This window comes from Polypterus senegalus, chromosome 12 (genome assembly GCF_016835505.1).
Source record: "Polypterus senegalus isolate Bchr_013 chromosome 12, ASM1683550v1, whole genome shotgun sequence".
NCBI lineage: Eukaryota > Metazoa > Chordata > Cladistia > Polypteriformes > Polypteridae > Polypterus > Polypterus senegalus.
The window spans coordinates 64,926,966-64,942,026 of record NC_053165.1 but is presented as its reverse complement, the minus strand read 5'-3'; the positions used below and the strand labels follow the sequence as shown (position 1 = coordinate 64,942,026).

The following is a 15,061-nucleotide window of genomic DNA, read 5'->3' as shown; positions in this document are numbered from 1 at the left end:
TGGATTCCGGATTATCTGATAATCTGCCTATCTTGCTGTCATATGCAAATGTAACCAGCTTGTTACTTGTGTTCCTATCCAAATAATTTATATATATTAAAAATAGCAGTGGCCGTAGCACTGAGCCCTGTGGAACACCACTCTTAATGTCAGCCAGTTCTGATAAGGTTTCTTGCACCATTACCCTTTGCTTCCTGTGTCTGAGCCAATTTTGCATCCTTCTATCTACAAACAAAACCCTGAACTCCTACCTTTTTAAGTTTGATGCCCAACCTCTCATGTGGAACCTTATCAGATGCTTTTTAAAAGCCAGAATAAGTAATATACGGTATTCTCGACTTTGATCATATCTTTTTGTTGCTTCCTCATAGAATTCCAGCATATTGGTAAATCATGACCTTCCTCTTTTGAACCCATGCTAACTGTTCAGTAAAATGCCTGTTCTTGCCATGTGTTGCTCAAACTTTTTCTAAATGTGTTCTATAACTAGTGGAGGACCTGTTCCATCTGTTGAGAATGGACTTAAGATTTTCAAAGAAGCTCAGTTTAAGCTTTTTTTCCCTTGTATGCGCATTGTACAGTATATCAGTGTATTCAATGTTCAGAGTTTTTCCATCAGGTGTCTAAGGTGATGACAGCTGTTGTAAAACTAGCAAACATTGTCACTGCAACTCATTAGTCTACCAGTGTTTTTTCTTAACCCTCTGGGGCAACTTTTGCAGTAAAAACAAAGTTATGGAAAGTTATTTGGGGGTTTTGTCAGGAAGGAGGTGACATTTTTAAAACAGCTGAGGTGAAATAGATGTGGTTCTTTTTCTAGTTTATTACTTAATTCTGAATAATTTGTTGCATTTTATACTCTGAGCGACCTGAATAATTATAACCGAACTCTGCTAGTAGCAAAAGAACTTTTTAAAAGCATGTTCAACATTTTAAAGTGGCAAAGTGGCAGTCCAGTTTTAGAATACTTTATTCTAAAAGTTTATTTACTTTTACTTCTATTTACTTTATTCTAAAACTTTTATTTGACGTTATTTCTCACTAATTGAGAGAAATAACAAAGCTTGTGGTAATAAGCAGGCCCCCTACTCTTATGCAGTGTTGTTTGGAAGAATAAAAACTTTACTTACTTACTGACTTCTTCCCAGTATCATGCTTGCTTAACAAGAAGGATCTTCAGATCATATTTCCTAACTAGAGAGGTTGGGATGAAGTTGCCAATTTAAGGGTGAAGCCAGTTCTTTCCTTTGCTAGTGAAGATCTCACAAACCCTGAATGATTAGCTTTGTTTTGCTTCATTTAATAGTGGCAAGCTGTGTTTGAAACCTGGCTCTTCAAAGATTATGCTGGCTGCAGTGGCACCAAAGGAATTCTACTTCAAATTCTAACCAGATGTCCCAGTAACCAAACAATGCCACACTTACCCTGAAAGTGTTTGAAATACATGGCCTGGAAGTAGCCCCAGGACGAGCCTTACAAACAAATAAGTAAATAACTAATTAACTAAATCAAGGAAGCCTCAGGCTGGTGTGATTGTGAGATAAAGAGAGACCTGGTTGACTAATGCACTTGACAGATCAATTCTCTGTAAAGAGACAGTGGGGTTGCAGGGTTTTGATGCAATATTTTTTTTTCTTGTTTGCAACCCTGTTAATATACTCTCTGTGGTTATTTTTTTGTTCTGTGTTAAGGAGTGTTAATGCAAAAATTAATATTTGCAGTTTTGGTGATGATACATGAGTTAAAGCTTTTTATTTTTTATAAAGATATAATGAAAATATAATTCCAAATTGGCTGCTTATAAGTGTGTTTGTTGGTGGGCCGTAAAAAAAAAAAAACAGTGCCTTGTCCAGGGCTGCTTCCTGCTTTACACCCAGTGGTGTCCTAATGGGCTCTGATCCTCTGAAACCCTTAAATAGATTAAGCTTGTTTGGTTGTGTTATTAACTCCTCATAGCTAGTATATAAATGGAATATTCTGAGTTATATCTTGTTAATCAAAGTAGATACTAGTTTAGTCTTTGTCCTTCCTTGCAAATGGCAAGGTGTGGATGGTTAACATTTTCAAGCCACATTGTAGCACAGTGTAACTATAAGTTCATTGGAATACACAACAGAAAAAGAAACGTAACTTTAAGCACATACCATGACTGAACTTTAACATGAGGAAACTAAGATTGTAATTAAAAAAGAGAAGAAGCAATTTCCCATTCTTTCTTTTTTTCTGTGTGTAATAACTTTTTCCAGAATTTTTAGTGGTTTAGTCTTTTTTGAATCGTCAGAGAAGATTTTAAAACAAGCTTTATTGGACTGTGATTTTTTCTTTATTAAGCTAGATCCTACATTACCAACTCAGTAGCTGCTTGATTTTGGAAACCTGGAAAAGAAGTACGCAGATACAAATTGGAGGAACTACAATGGTATTTGGAGTCACAGAGTTTCCTCTTTTTCTATACCCAGACTGATTGGCATTTTCGTTTGTTAATGCACTGTCCTTTTCATGTATATAAACGAGTAGCTGTTGGTAAATGCTATCACAAGGTCTTGTTCCTCATTTTAAAATGTCACTGATTAAAAAAATACTAAAAATATTCTTGTTACTTTATACTACATGGTTGCTTTTATAATTTTTTAGTATTATATACAAATGAGGCATTTTTAGCTTTATTTTCCATTCCAATGTACATTGCTTTCACATGTTATTTATCTTAGAGGGGCTTGAAAGCTGCAAATTTAAATCTTCCTTCTAAACACTCTATTCTCAACACTTAAAACATCCTGCTTGGTTGTCAATCAAATGATTATTAGTGTTCCAATACTCAATGTGCAAGTATGTGTAGCTATACCATTATCATTTTATTTCTGATACAATTACTTTTGAGGTTGAGTTTAGTAGAGGCATACAATAGGAAATGTTTTAATTCAATATTCAGCAAAGAAACATGAATCTTGAATATTATGTACATTATTAATATTATGTATTAGGGGAAAATAACATTTTCCTTTTTTCTCTGTTTTTGCTCATGCTTATCACTCTCTCCTCTCTTTCTCTCGGGTGGGGATTGAATTCTGTTTTGTTAGGTTTTATCGTTTGTTTTTTGGTTCCTGGTTTTACTTTTTTGACTCTGATATATTTTTTTCTTTTTTCTAGTTTGACTATGAAGTGATTTTTGTATACTTTACATATATTTGTAAGTTCAACTTGATGGAAGGCAGTGTTATTTTCTTCAATAAAATAAATACAAATATAACAGTTTAGGGTGTGTAGTGTGAGTTTATCATGTGTCTTTGAGTGCACACACAAGTACTTGTCTGATTGGTGTCATAGCTGTAACAATATAAAGAAGCCAATGTATGCTAGGTCATCAGGACTGATACATTTTTTCTGGCCTTTTTTCAGTTTTGATTACACTATGAAAAGGTTAATTGATAGAGAAATAAGCCTTGCAATGGTTTGAAGCATGGCTCAGAACAGTGAAACTCCACCAATGAAAGGCAAACAACTACCTGCTGGGTTAATATTTTCAGCAGTGTTAATCGTCTGATTATAACAACTTAAAATTTAGGTTAAAATTTCTGTTATTTTGTGTATAGGTTCTTTATGGTATTTTACTTAGAGGAGCAGATTATTTGGATCAGTGACAGGACCAAACCTTTGCTATGGTAAAGTGTGTAGGGCAGAGAAAGATACATATACTTTGATGATACAGGTTTGGTAAGCTGTTTGATCTGGCTCTTAGTTTTAATCTGACAGTGTGAAAGGCAGCTTTTAAAACTTCACTGTTGAAGTTGGTAACTACAGTATATGCTTTCTTTTTCTTTTTGTGGCTGCAGGTTTAGCAGTAAGCCCTTAACTGTTGAACTTCTATAGATTCTGACAATTTTTAATGATTTGTTTTCTTCCTTTGAGCATATGAGACTTACAGACAGTCTTTTAACTTTGGCTGTTATGGTGAAACCTTAATATATTTTTGAGAATTTCTGTCAGACTGATTTTTCTTCCATAAGCCTTACATTTTACATAAGTTAGAGTAGATTAAGTAACAATTAGCAGAAGAATGTTTAAATGTGTTCTTGTTGTGATTCACTTTTCTTTTTATAAACTGTGATTCATTTCTTCTATTGAATTAAACTGAAATTGCTGCTGATTCAGCAGCAGTTCTCCCTTTTAGCATGTACAGATGTCCTTGTAAAGTGTAACCCTTAGCTCTTTACTTTCTTTAGATGCTTGTGCTTTAATTACTTCTATCTTTCTTTGGGCATAACACTTATGGCTTCAACTTTAGAGACATTAATCCAGTTCAAGAAATGGCTCCAGATTTTATTAAAGGACAGTATTTTTAATTATAAGATGTACAACTCCAACATACACCAATCAGCCACAAATTAAATCCAATTGCCTAATACTGTGCAGGTTCCCCTTCTACCACCAAAACATCTCTGACCTGTCGAGGCATGGACTCTACAAGATCTCTGAAGGTGTCCTGTGGTATGTGGCACTATGATTTTAACAACAGACCTTTTAAGTCTTGTAAGTTTCAGGGTGGGTCCTACACACATTATACTAGGTTTTTCAGCACATCCCATAGATGTAGTATCAGGTTAAAATTTGGGGAATTTGGAAGGCAAGTCAACACCTTGAACTCTTTGTCAAGGTATACCATTCCTGAATGTTTTTTTCTCAGAGTGACAGGGCATGTTATCCTGCTGAATGCAGCCACTGCCATCTGGGAATACTATTGCCATGAAGGGATGTACGTGGTCTGCAACAGTCATTAGTTTTCAAAATAACATCCATGTCAATTCCGGGACCCATTGTTTCCCAGCAGAACGTTGCCCAGAGCATCACACTGCCTCCACTGACTTGCTTTCTTCCCATAGTGTATCCTGCTGCTATGTCACTTTTGGTAGGTACTAACCACTGCATAATGGAAAACCTGACCTGCCATTTTGGAGATACCCTGACCCAGTTCACTAGAAAATCACAATTTGGCCCTTGTCAAATATCATTTTGTCTGGTAATTTTTCCTGCTTCTAAAACATCCCCTTTAAGAATTGGCTGTTTACTTGTTGTCTAATATATCCCACCCCTTGACCAGGTAATAAGATAATCAATATTATTCACTTCATCTGGCAGTAGTTTGAATGTTGTGACTGGTCAGTGAAAATGATGCCAACTACAAAGTTTTGTTTTATTAATCATGATATTTGTCTAGTATTTTTAACAGAAAAGTATAGTACAAATTTTAAAAGTTTTGTAAACATCTTGATCCTACTAGTTATTTAGATTACCAAGAATTTTGCATTAAATTCTAGCCCAGAGCTAAAGAATTATTTGCTATCTTGTTAAACAGGAAGAAAGGCAGTTTCAAGTAAATAGCAGATGGATTTAACTATATTTTTGCACAATAACTGAGAAAATGGAAAGCTATTATTTTGAATGTTTTCTAGAATAATTATTGTAAATGCTTTATGTTTTTCTCAAAAGAAAATATTGGTATAGTTAAAAACTTTGTAGAATGTTTTAGTTACAGAAAGTAGCTGGGACAGAAATTGTTGTTTAGAACAGTCACATTGGTCTAATTATTTCTAAACAGTACTTGAAGAAGATGATAAACAAAACAGCTACTCTGTCTTTGCACAATCATGGCAATAAGGAACATGATGGATCAGAGTAAAATTACCAATATAGGGAACAATTTTAAACAACCATTGAAATGGGGCTGGAAGAATGAAGAATTTAAAGGAAAATGTAATTGTGGTGGGGCACGGCTGTAATCCTGACATGGATAAGAACTCCAGTTGAGCAAGATACGTCTATGTGCAATTAGTAAGGGTAAAGGCAATTACAGTTTGTTTGTCCTCCTTCAATTTAAGCCGATCTGGGAATACACCAAACACAGCTGTTAATGGATTAGGAATGATTGGGACTCCAAGGCTGTTTGATAGGCATTGAAAGTCTTTGTTTCAGAATGTTAATTTGGTAAAGGGCCAAAACATGTAGCCCAGTGAGGCTGGAGCTAGATTGCAATGTTCACAGGTTGGTTCTTACCCTGGAAACATTTTGGAGAATTTTAAACATGATAGATGTGCTTGATTAAAGATTTTAAGTTGAATAATTGTATTCTTTGCTCATAAGGAGCTAGAGTGATTTCTGTGCATGGATGCTTTCCACTCCTTTTCTAAAATGTTGAATAAGAGATCTTTTTCCCCACTGTACTCTGGGATCTTTGAAATTTTGAACTTTAAAATGTTTTATATATTATAGAAATGCTGTCTGAGTCTTCAAGACTAATCAGTATTATTTCTGGAATAGAAATAGGTTAGAGAGGTTAGAGGTGAGGAAAATTGGGCAGATTCCGTTTAGCAAAGTTTTTAATTTGAAAGTAGCGGAAAAAGTGTGCTGATAGGAATTTAAATTTGAAGTGTAGTTGTTTGTAGGATGAAAAGACATTTTCTATATACAAATCTCAAAATAATTTAATCTTGTATGTTTTCCAAACATTAAAAACTGTAAGTTTGAGAGGGTGGAGAAAGGCGGTAACCATGTAGAAGTGGAACAGATAAAAGCTTCTCTATCTTGAAGCGTTTCCTACATTTTTTCCATGTTCTGAGCGAATGAAGGACAATTGGGTTGTTAGTACATTGATGATGACTTGTATTTACTGGGGTACAAAGCAAGGAATATAAAGAAAAACAGCAGGATTTTATTTCTGTTGCCATCCAAACTTGTGTATGTTCATCTGTTTGTGTCAACGTCCAGGTTTTTATAGCTTGTATATTTGCCACCCAGTAATAAAATTGAAAGTTAGGTAGTGCCAACCCAACTTCAGCTTTAGGTCATTGTAGGGCTGCCCTTTGGATGCATAGATGTTTCAAATTCCAAAAAAAAAAATATTTGTTAATGTATCTAGGGTGGCTTTAGAATAGAAAAAGAAACTTGGGGAGGATATTCATCTTGACAGTATTTATTTTCCTTGCTAAAGTGAGACAGAGGTTAGACCATCTATGGACATTTTGTTTACGTTTTTCCATGCAGACAGCAAACTTTGTTGAAAAAGAGCTTTATATTTACTTATGTTTATCCCTAGGTATTTAAAACTGATCTGCAATAATGAAAAGGAAGGTGTCCAATCTGATGTTGTGTGCTAGTGATTTCACTGGAAAAATCACAGTTTTATTCACATTAATTTTGAGTCCAGATTTCTTGAAATTCTGCTAGTGCTGGTAGGACTGCTAATACGGAATTTTATAGGTCTGACACATACAGTACCATATAATCTACATATACTGATATCTTCTCTTGAAGTCCTTCACTGACTGTCTCCCCTATCTCAGATGCATTTCGGTAGGGGGCATCCTCATCTAGTACCACATTCTAGTTTGAAGTAGTCTGAAATAACATTGTAAACCCCAACTTGAAGCTTTTGGACTGGTATACAGTCGTTTGGACCATGCACATATGTTTAGGTCAAACCCAAATTTATTCAATGTGGTGAATAGGTAGTCCTTTTCAGCCATGTCAAATGTTTTTTTTCTGAATCAAAAGATAATATATTATATTAAACAGGCGTCGAAGATTGGAAGCTGTGTCTGCCTTTTACAAATCTGGTTAGGTTTTGTGATACAGTAATCCCTCGCTATATCGCTGTTTGACTTTTGCGGCTTCACTTTATTGCGGATTTTATATGTAAGAATATCTAAATATATAACACGGATTTTTCTGCTGCTTCGCGGGTTCTGCGGACAATGGGTCTATTTACTTCCGGTACATGCTTCGTCAGTTGGATTGCCCAGTTGATTTCATACAAGGGACGCTATTGGCGGATGGCTGAGAAGCTAACCAATCAGAGCACGCAGTTAAGTTCCTGTGTGCTGACTGGCTCAGTGATGGAGCGCCAAATTCGATTCCGTGGCGTTAACCAGGAAGTCCCATCTCGCTCATTCAGCATCAACGTGTTTCGCTGTGTAAAGAGTTAACTTTTGTGCTCTTTTGTGTTTATCTTTCTGCATTGTCAAGCCCTTCGTTATGACTCCAAAACGATCTGCTCCTGCTACTGCTTCAGGTGCCGTGCCCAAGCGCCAATGGAAGATGCTAATGATTGCCCAAAAGGTAAAAGTTTTGGATATGTTGAAGGAAGAGAAAAGCTACACCCCTGTAGGACGCCATTACGGCATCAATGAGTCCACAATTCTTTTTATTTAATAAAGGAGGAAAAGAACATAAGATCTATGGCCGCAGTGTCCTTTTAACCAGGGTGCAAAACGAGTTGTAAGTGGATGTAATAAGGCAGTAGTCCGGATGGAATCTGCTTTAGGGATCTGGATTGAAGACTGCCGGAAGAAGAACAACAGCGGTGCTACACAGTCACCTAAAGAGGCTCCTTTAGAAGGGCTGTAATGCTCTCCTTTGTTGTGCAGTAAAATTAAACTCATCGTTATCGGACAAGTCATCGTGTCATTGTTGGTGAGTAACCATAATTAATTTTCTACTTACAGTACTTAGTACATGTATGTACGTTTAGTGTCACTGTACACACATTTACTGTATACAATTTTTCTTGCATTGTACGTATTTATTGTTGGTGGCCTGTCTATCGTAATGTCTGTAACACGTGATATTGGAGACGCTCGATATGTTTAAAATAATATTTAGGTTTTACTGTATATAAACAGTGTGTTTACATACATAATTTCAATGAATCTTACCTAATATCTAAGAGAATACAAAGGGATGATGCTGTATAACTCTGCAGGGAATATTTATAAACAGTGAGGGAGAGTTTATAAGGGCTTAAAATACATAAAAATAACCATACAAACACATGGTTTCTACTTCACGGATTTTCACCTATCGCGGGGGGTTCTGGAACGCAACCCCCACGATCGAGGCGGGATTACTGTACTACTGAAGGAAGTACTTTCTTAATCATTTTAGCTAGAATTTTGGAGAGTATCTTATCGTGATTCAGATGTGAGATTGGTCTGTATGATGCACATTGTAATACGTCCTTATGTTTTTTTAGGAAAGACAATAATTAATGCTTGTGGAAAAGTTTGAAGTAGAATTTTATTTTCTCTGCCTTCAATAAATGTTGCTAATAATGGGGGAGCTAACTTAATTGATTTTTTTAAATAAAATTCAGTAGGGTAACCATCAAGGCCCGCTGCTTTCCCATTTTGAATTAACCTTACAGCATCTAGTAATTCTGAGAGTGTCAGAGGTTTATCCAGTTCCTCTGCATTGATCATATCTAGCTGTGGTATCTGTAATACTTCAAAAAACACATTACACTGTGTCTTGTCTACTTTAAATTGAGTAGAATATAAGACTTGTACAACTGTCTAAATGTGTGCATTGTATTTTTATGGTCAATGATTTTTTTCTCCATCTTTGTTGGTAATTACTGATATTGCCTTGCAAACTTCCTGCTTGTAGATTTGCTGAGCCAGGATCCTATTAGCCTTCTTTCCATGTTCATAGTAATGATGATGTGATATTTTGTCTTCATGTGATAACCTTATGAAACAATACCATGTAGCTTATGATAAAGGAATTTCTAAAAAAAACTTTGTTATATCTATGTTATACTTAAGTTTTTTTAACACTTCTTATCCTAAGTTAAAAAGTCTTGGAATTGGCTTCTCAATTTAGACCAGCAGAGGCGGCTTGTTGTCTACATTCTTGACCAAAATGCTTCACATGGTATACTGTGTCAGGTGTAACAAATTTAGTAACAGACCTTGCGTTATTAGAACACTAATTAAAAAGAATGGTAGCATTTAAGGAGTCACTATTGTCTACAATGTGGAAATATTAGCTTATATTATTAATTGATGGATGGTCTAAAATTATCCACAGTTTATGTTGTAGCTACTCTATATTTAGCAGAAAATAATATGTTTCTTGTTAATTTAATGTAATGTAAAGCTCAAGGTGGGTTTTATTTGTATTTTTTCTGCAAAGCAAGTTACATAGATGAAAGTTATATGTGAGTATTACCTGTGTTTGATTTTGCAAAAATGGACAAAATAATATGGTAAAAGAAAATTAAAGTGATTTCCATAAAAAGATTTGCAACTTTCTGTACACGCTTTTGACTGGTTTGATTAAGCTAAGCAGCAGTGCTCATTTCCAACCTACTTATTTTCATGGCATTGCTGATGTGTGTAATTTGTAGTTCTGCAATGAAGAACTTGGCAGCTGTAACCTACTAGGAGGTACTCCAGATGTTTAAGTGATGTTGTTGAACGAGTAATATTCATTCATTTTCTTTTGTTAGTGAATGACAAAACAAAGCTTAAATGAATTCTGTTTTTACTTTTCTCCACATGCATAATTCTTCCAACAACAAAGTGTATTTAGTTCTACATTTCCCTCGAAAATGTGTTGTTTTTTTTAAAGTAACACTACATTAATAACTTGAATTTTGTTAAATTTAAATGAATAAGTGGTTCACAGTATGTTTTTTTAGCATACAAATATTAGTCCAGAAGGTCAACAACTGCCATATTTCTGTTCTTTGTAACTGCTATTTTTGTCACCCCTAATTTTCATTGAAATCTTAGAACTTTCTTCTCTCTAATTATGTATAAACAGGATAAAAATTATATAATTCTAGTCAATTTGGAGTATTAAGGTTGTTACTTTTCTCATTTATTGTCCACTTAAATATAAACCATCACATCCCCTTTTATGCACAATGAATCCAATCAAGTTACATGTTTATATAATTTTTAAGTGAAGTAACAAAAAGTCTTAGGCACATAAAACGTATAAAAAGAAAGAATTGCCAGGACTCTCCAATGCTAGTAATTTACCAGCATACTAGATTTTGAACATTACAATGATAAAACAAAGTTAAAATGTGCTTCCTTTTAATTGTGTTAGTTAAGACAATCATTATTATGTCAGTTTTTTTTTTTCATTCTGCCTCTTTTTCCTCAGTTAGTTTTGCAGTGTACACAAAATTTACCTTTTTGTTTATTATACACATTTCTCATTAAAGGTGTTTAATTTTATGAAGAAAAACTATATTCTGGAATTGTTCACTAGGCTGTATGCTGTTCTCTATTGCATCATTTTACTTAATTTTTAGGAGCTGAAATGGCAGTGTCCAGTTTGTTCAGATTGTATCAGGCATTGCTGTATGTTTTTTGTTCTCTCCAGCAGTTCTTATTAGAAACTCTCAAGTTCTTCCTACTCTCTGTTTTGGTCACTTGTCTATAAAGCAAGACACTTAAGATGCTACAGGACCTCTAGCATTTAAGAAACACTGCAGGATGTACAAGGATTATCCGTATTAAGCTAAGAATGCTGGACATGTGATTTAGCTAATGAATTGAAAAACAATTTAACTATTCCCAATCATGTAGCGAGCATTTGCTTCTGTTGTTGTTGTTTAGTAGGTATCTACTACAGGTATGTGAATAATTTTAGAGCTCATGGCAGATTATTGTCATTCTTTTGGGGCCGGAAGTTTATAAAGGAGTTATTAAGCTTGTATTTTTTATTCTTTTTAGGTTTACTCAGTGACTCTACTTTGAGTTTAAGACAGTATTGTTAAAATCAAGAAAAGCCAAAGTACTGGATTACTTTTTATATAAAAGAAGCCTTTTCTACCAAAATGCTGATTAAAGAGTACCGCATACCTTTGCCTATGAGTGTGGAGGAGTACCGCATTGCCCAGCTCTACATGATACAGGTACAGTAGACTTATTTATATTCAGTCATTTTTTTGTCAATAGTTTCTCACAGCTGTTTTCACTAACTTGTGTTTCTGAAGACAGAGAATACTAAAGAGCATTGCAATGATTTCAGTTTAAAGAAAATGTAAGTTTTGATGTAGGTAGAATTATAATAATCCTTTTTTATAAGGCAATTATTTGTTGAATTTAAGAGCTGAAGTGTCTATGTATTACAAAAATTTAAAAAAAACTAGGCATATGTTTTTACATGTTTGCTGGCATACCTTTGAATTAAATAAAGTATTTAATAGAGTACCATATTAGTTCTTTTGCAGTCAGGATTCTAAATAACCCCTCCCTTCTAGACCTTCCAGGATCAGGTCTTGAATTTAACTTTTAATGGAGGGAGGAATTTCCACTTATTCTATTTAAATCACAATATTTTGCACACAATTATTTTCGTCACTGTGTTATATTCATTGAAAACAGCAAAATCTGTATTGCACATATCCAGCTTCTAGAAGGGAGGACACCACTCCAATTTTAGACTTTATGACAGTCAATCACAGGGCTGAATTACAAAAGTAACCTCAAAAATGCAAGTTCTGAGTTGTCAACTCACCTACTCAACACAGAAACTTTGGATTACAAAGATAAAATGAAATGCAACAGAGTAGAACGTTCTTATAATGATAAATGTAAAAAAGATAACTGCACTTTCTATATATTTTAATTAAGACAATGATACACACTTCTTAGCCACAACATTAATCCCACTGGCAGGTGACATGAATAACATTGATTATCTTGTTGCAATGGCACCTGTCACAAGGTGTGATATGTTACACACCAAGTGAACAGTCAGTTAGTAAAAGTGATGTTTTGGAAGCAGGAAAAATTACCAAGTATAAGGATATGGGCAACTTTGATAAGGGCCAAATTGTGATGACTGGGTCAGGGCATCTCCAAAATGGCAGGACTTGTGGATGTTCCTAGTATTTAGTTGTTTGTACCTACCAAAAATTGTTCAAGGAAGGACAACCGGTGAACCGGTGACAGGGTCATGTGCGCCTCTCTGAATAAATTGTTCAGAAATGGTATGAGGAACATGATAAAGAGTTCAAGGTGTTGACTAGATCTAGATCTGTGGGATTTGCTCAGAAAACAAGTATAATCCATGGAGACTGTATCTTGCAACTTGCAATACTTAACAGGTCTTTTCTTAACATCTTGGTGCCACATACCATAGGACGCCTTCAGAGGTTTTGTAGAGTCCATGTCTCGATGGGTCAGAGCTGTTACAACAGCACTAGGGGACCTATACAATATTAGGCAACTGGTTTTAATGTTGTGGCTAATCAGTGTAACTTAATTTAAATTTGGAAAACATTATGTAGAAAAAGTTGTCTTAAATCAGAGACAAACCATTTCAGACTCAAGTGTGCTAGAATGGATTGTAATGATTAGGGAATGGAGGCTTTGTGACATCTGATGATTGAACCCCTATCGTGTGTAGCTCATGCAGGAGTCTTCATACTAGATCTTACTATGATGTGCACTGTCTCCCAGTTTTATTTCAAAGCCTGATATTTTGTGATGTGATTGCTTTTACTTTGCCTCAAAGTGAGATTGATTCTTGCCTGAAAGTAGGGCTGGGTGATGTGACTTCAAATCAATATCACAATTAATTGAATGTTTTACTTCGATTATGATAAATGAACAATTATTATTTTTATTTATTTTTTTGCCCTCATAGTTCACTGACAAGGTTTGTACTGCAAATATGCTCAACTATTAAATCTGGGATTTTTGCCTAATGAAAGAGTACATATCTTTATAATTTCAAAATAACTGAAGGAAACACAGAGAATTGAAGTTTTTATTGTTTATTGAATATTTTGAATAACTGAAATCAAAGAACACATCGCTTAAAATGAAATGTTTTATGAAAAGGTCACATTTTAGTTTTAATGTAAAAAAGCAAGTTCCTTAAAAAAGTAGAAAATAAATAGCTTGCATTTCTTGCAAACAAAATAAGTAATTTTAAATATTACCATGTGCAAAGTACAAAATAACTTGAATCTCTTGTAAACAAATATTATTTTTTAAGTAGTGTCATGTCAAAAATAGAAATAACTTACATCTCTTGTAAACAAATATTTTAAATGTCAATAATATCAGATTAACATCACTAGACCAATTTTTTATTTCTACTCCAATTATGACTCAATGTAGTGTTTAGTTACATTGTAATGTGAAGTTTACATTGTAACATCAAGAAAGGTGCTATATGAACGGTTTCAGATTTTAGTTCAGCATTTACCTTTTTACAACATGTTTTGTACATATTGGGCACAACAGTTTGGGGTAAATATTTTCGGGATGGCACAGTGTATCTTCTTTCAAGAGTTTTAATGAGGTGTTTAAACCCACTGTGCTCTACTATAGCTATGGGAGCCATATCCTTGGCAGTGTAGTAGAAAATGGCATCAGTTATTTCTTTCCATCTTCTTGAATCCTTTTAGTAATGTGTAGTATTTGTAAATGCTGCACTGTGGACGATCTTGTTGCTGGATCCTTGTCAGTCACTCTCTTTTTTGAGCCACGCATTGTTCGATTACTTGATTATGCTCACAAGTGCTGAAACAGATAGGTGGTTTTTCCCTTTGGTCGCTAAAACTTTTTTTCTGCAGTGTTTTCATTTGACTTCTTTTTGTTCAGTGTCCTCTGCACTAAAACTAAAATGTGTCCAAATGATGGACACAACATTTTTCTTTGGAAAGAGTTGCACTATGCTCTCCTCCATGTTGCTTCCTTGTCGCAGACTGATGGGGTGGAGTCACGTAATAACACACAGTAGTATGTTTGTAAGGGGACAGTACATGAGCACACATTGGGGAAAGTATAACAGAATTAAAAAAAAAAAAAGTACTAACAGAATAAAAAAACTGAAATAAACGGCATGGCCAAAATTACAACAATTAGAGGTTCTGAATGTCGGTTTCCATTACATTTCGATTAATTACACAGTTCTACCTGAAAATATGAAAAATGTAAAATTTCTGCAAAATACACAGTATATAGTATATATTCAAAACAATTTTGCGTTTTTAGTATTCATATTTATCGCATGTGACAAATTCAATTAGTGTGCTCTGACGATCAATTGATGTGTCCTTTGAACAAAGTTAAAGGCTTTTGTGCACGACATGCTTAACCAACAGTAGATGGAATGCCATTCATTGTAGAAAATATTTTACATTAAAAATATGGAAATTATCAGCTGATTACATATCTATACTTTAATTCCTTAGCTTCCTGTCAGCATTTTTAATAGGGATCAGAGGTCATGGCCTTTGGTCAAGTCCCTCCTT

General features: G+C 34.5%; 1 protein-coding gene across 15 annotated transcripts in view; it reads left to right on the top strand.

The window, feature by feature from the left end:
- LOC120540858 (membrane-associated phosphatidylinositol transfer protein 2) overlaps positions 1 to 15,061 on the top strand; it is a 202,459-nt gene that overhangs the window by 91,666 nt on the left and 95,732 nt on the right. For all 15 annotated transcript variants that reach the window (XM_039771973.1, XM_039771963.1, XM_039771964.1 and 12 more), the window contains one exon: positions 11,523 to 11,704. In XM_039771973.1, the coding sequence (XP_039627907.1) occupies positions 11,627 to 11,704 (78 nt within the window). In that variant the 5' untranslated portion in view covers positions 11,523 to 11,626. The remainder of the gene's footprint in view (positions 1 to 11,522; positions 11,705 to 15,061) is intronic.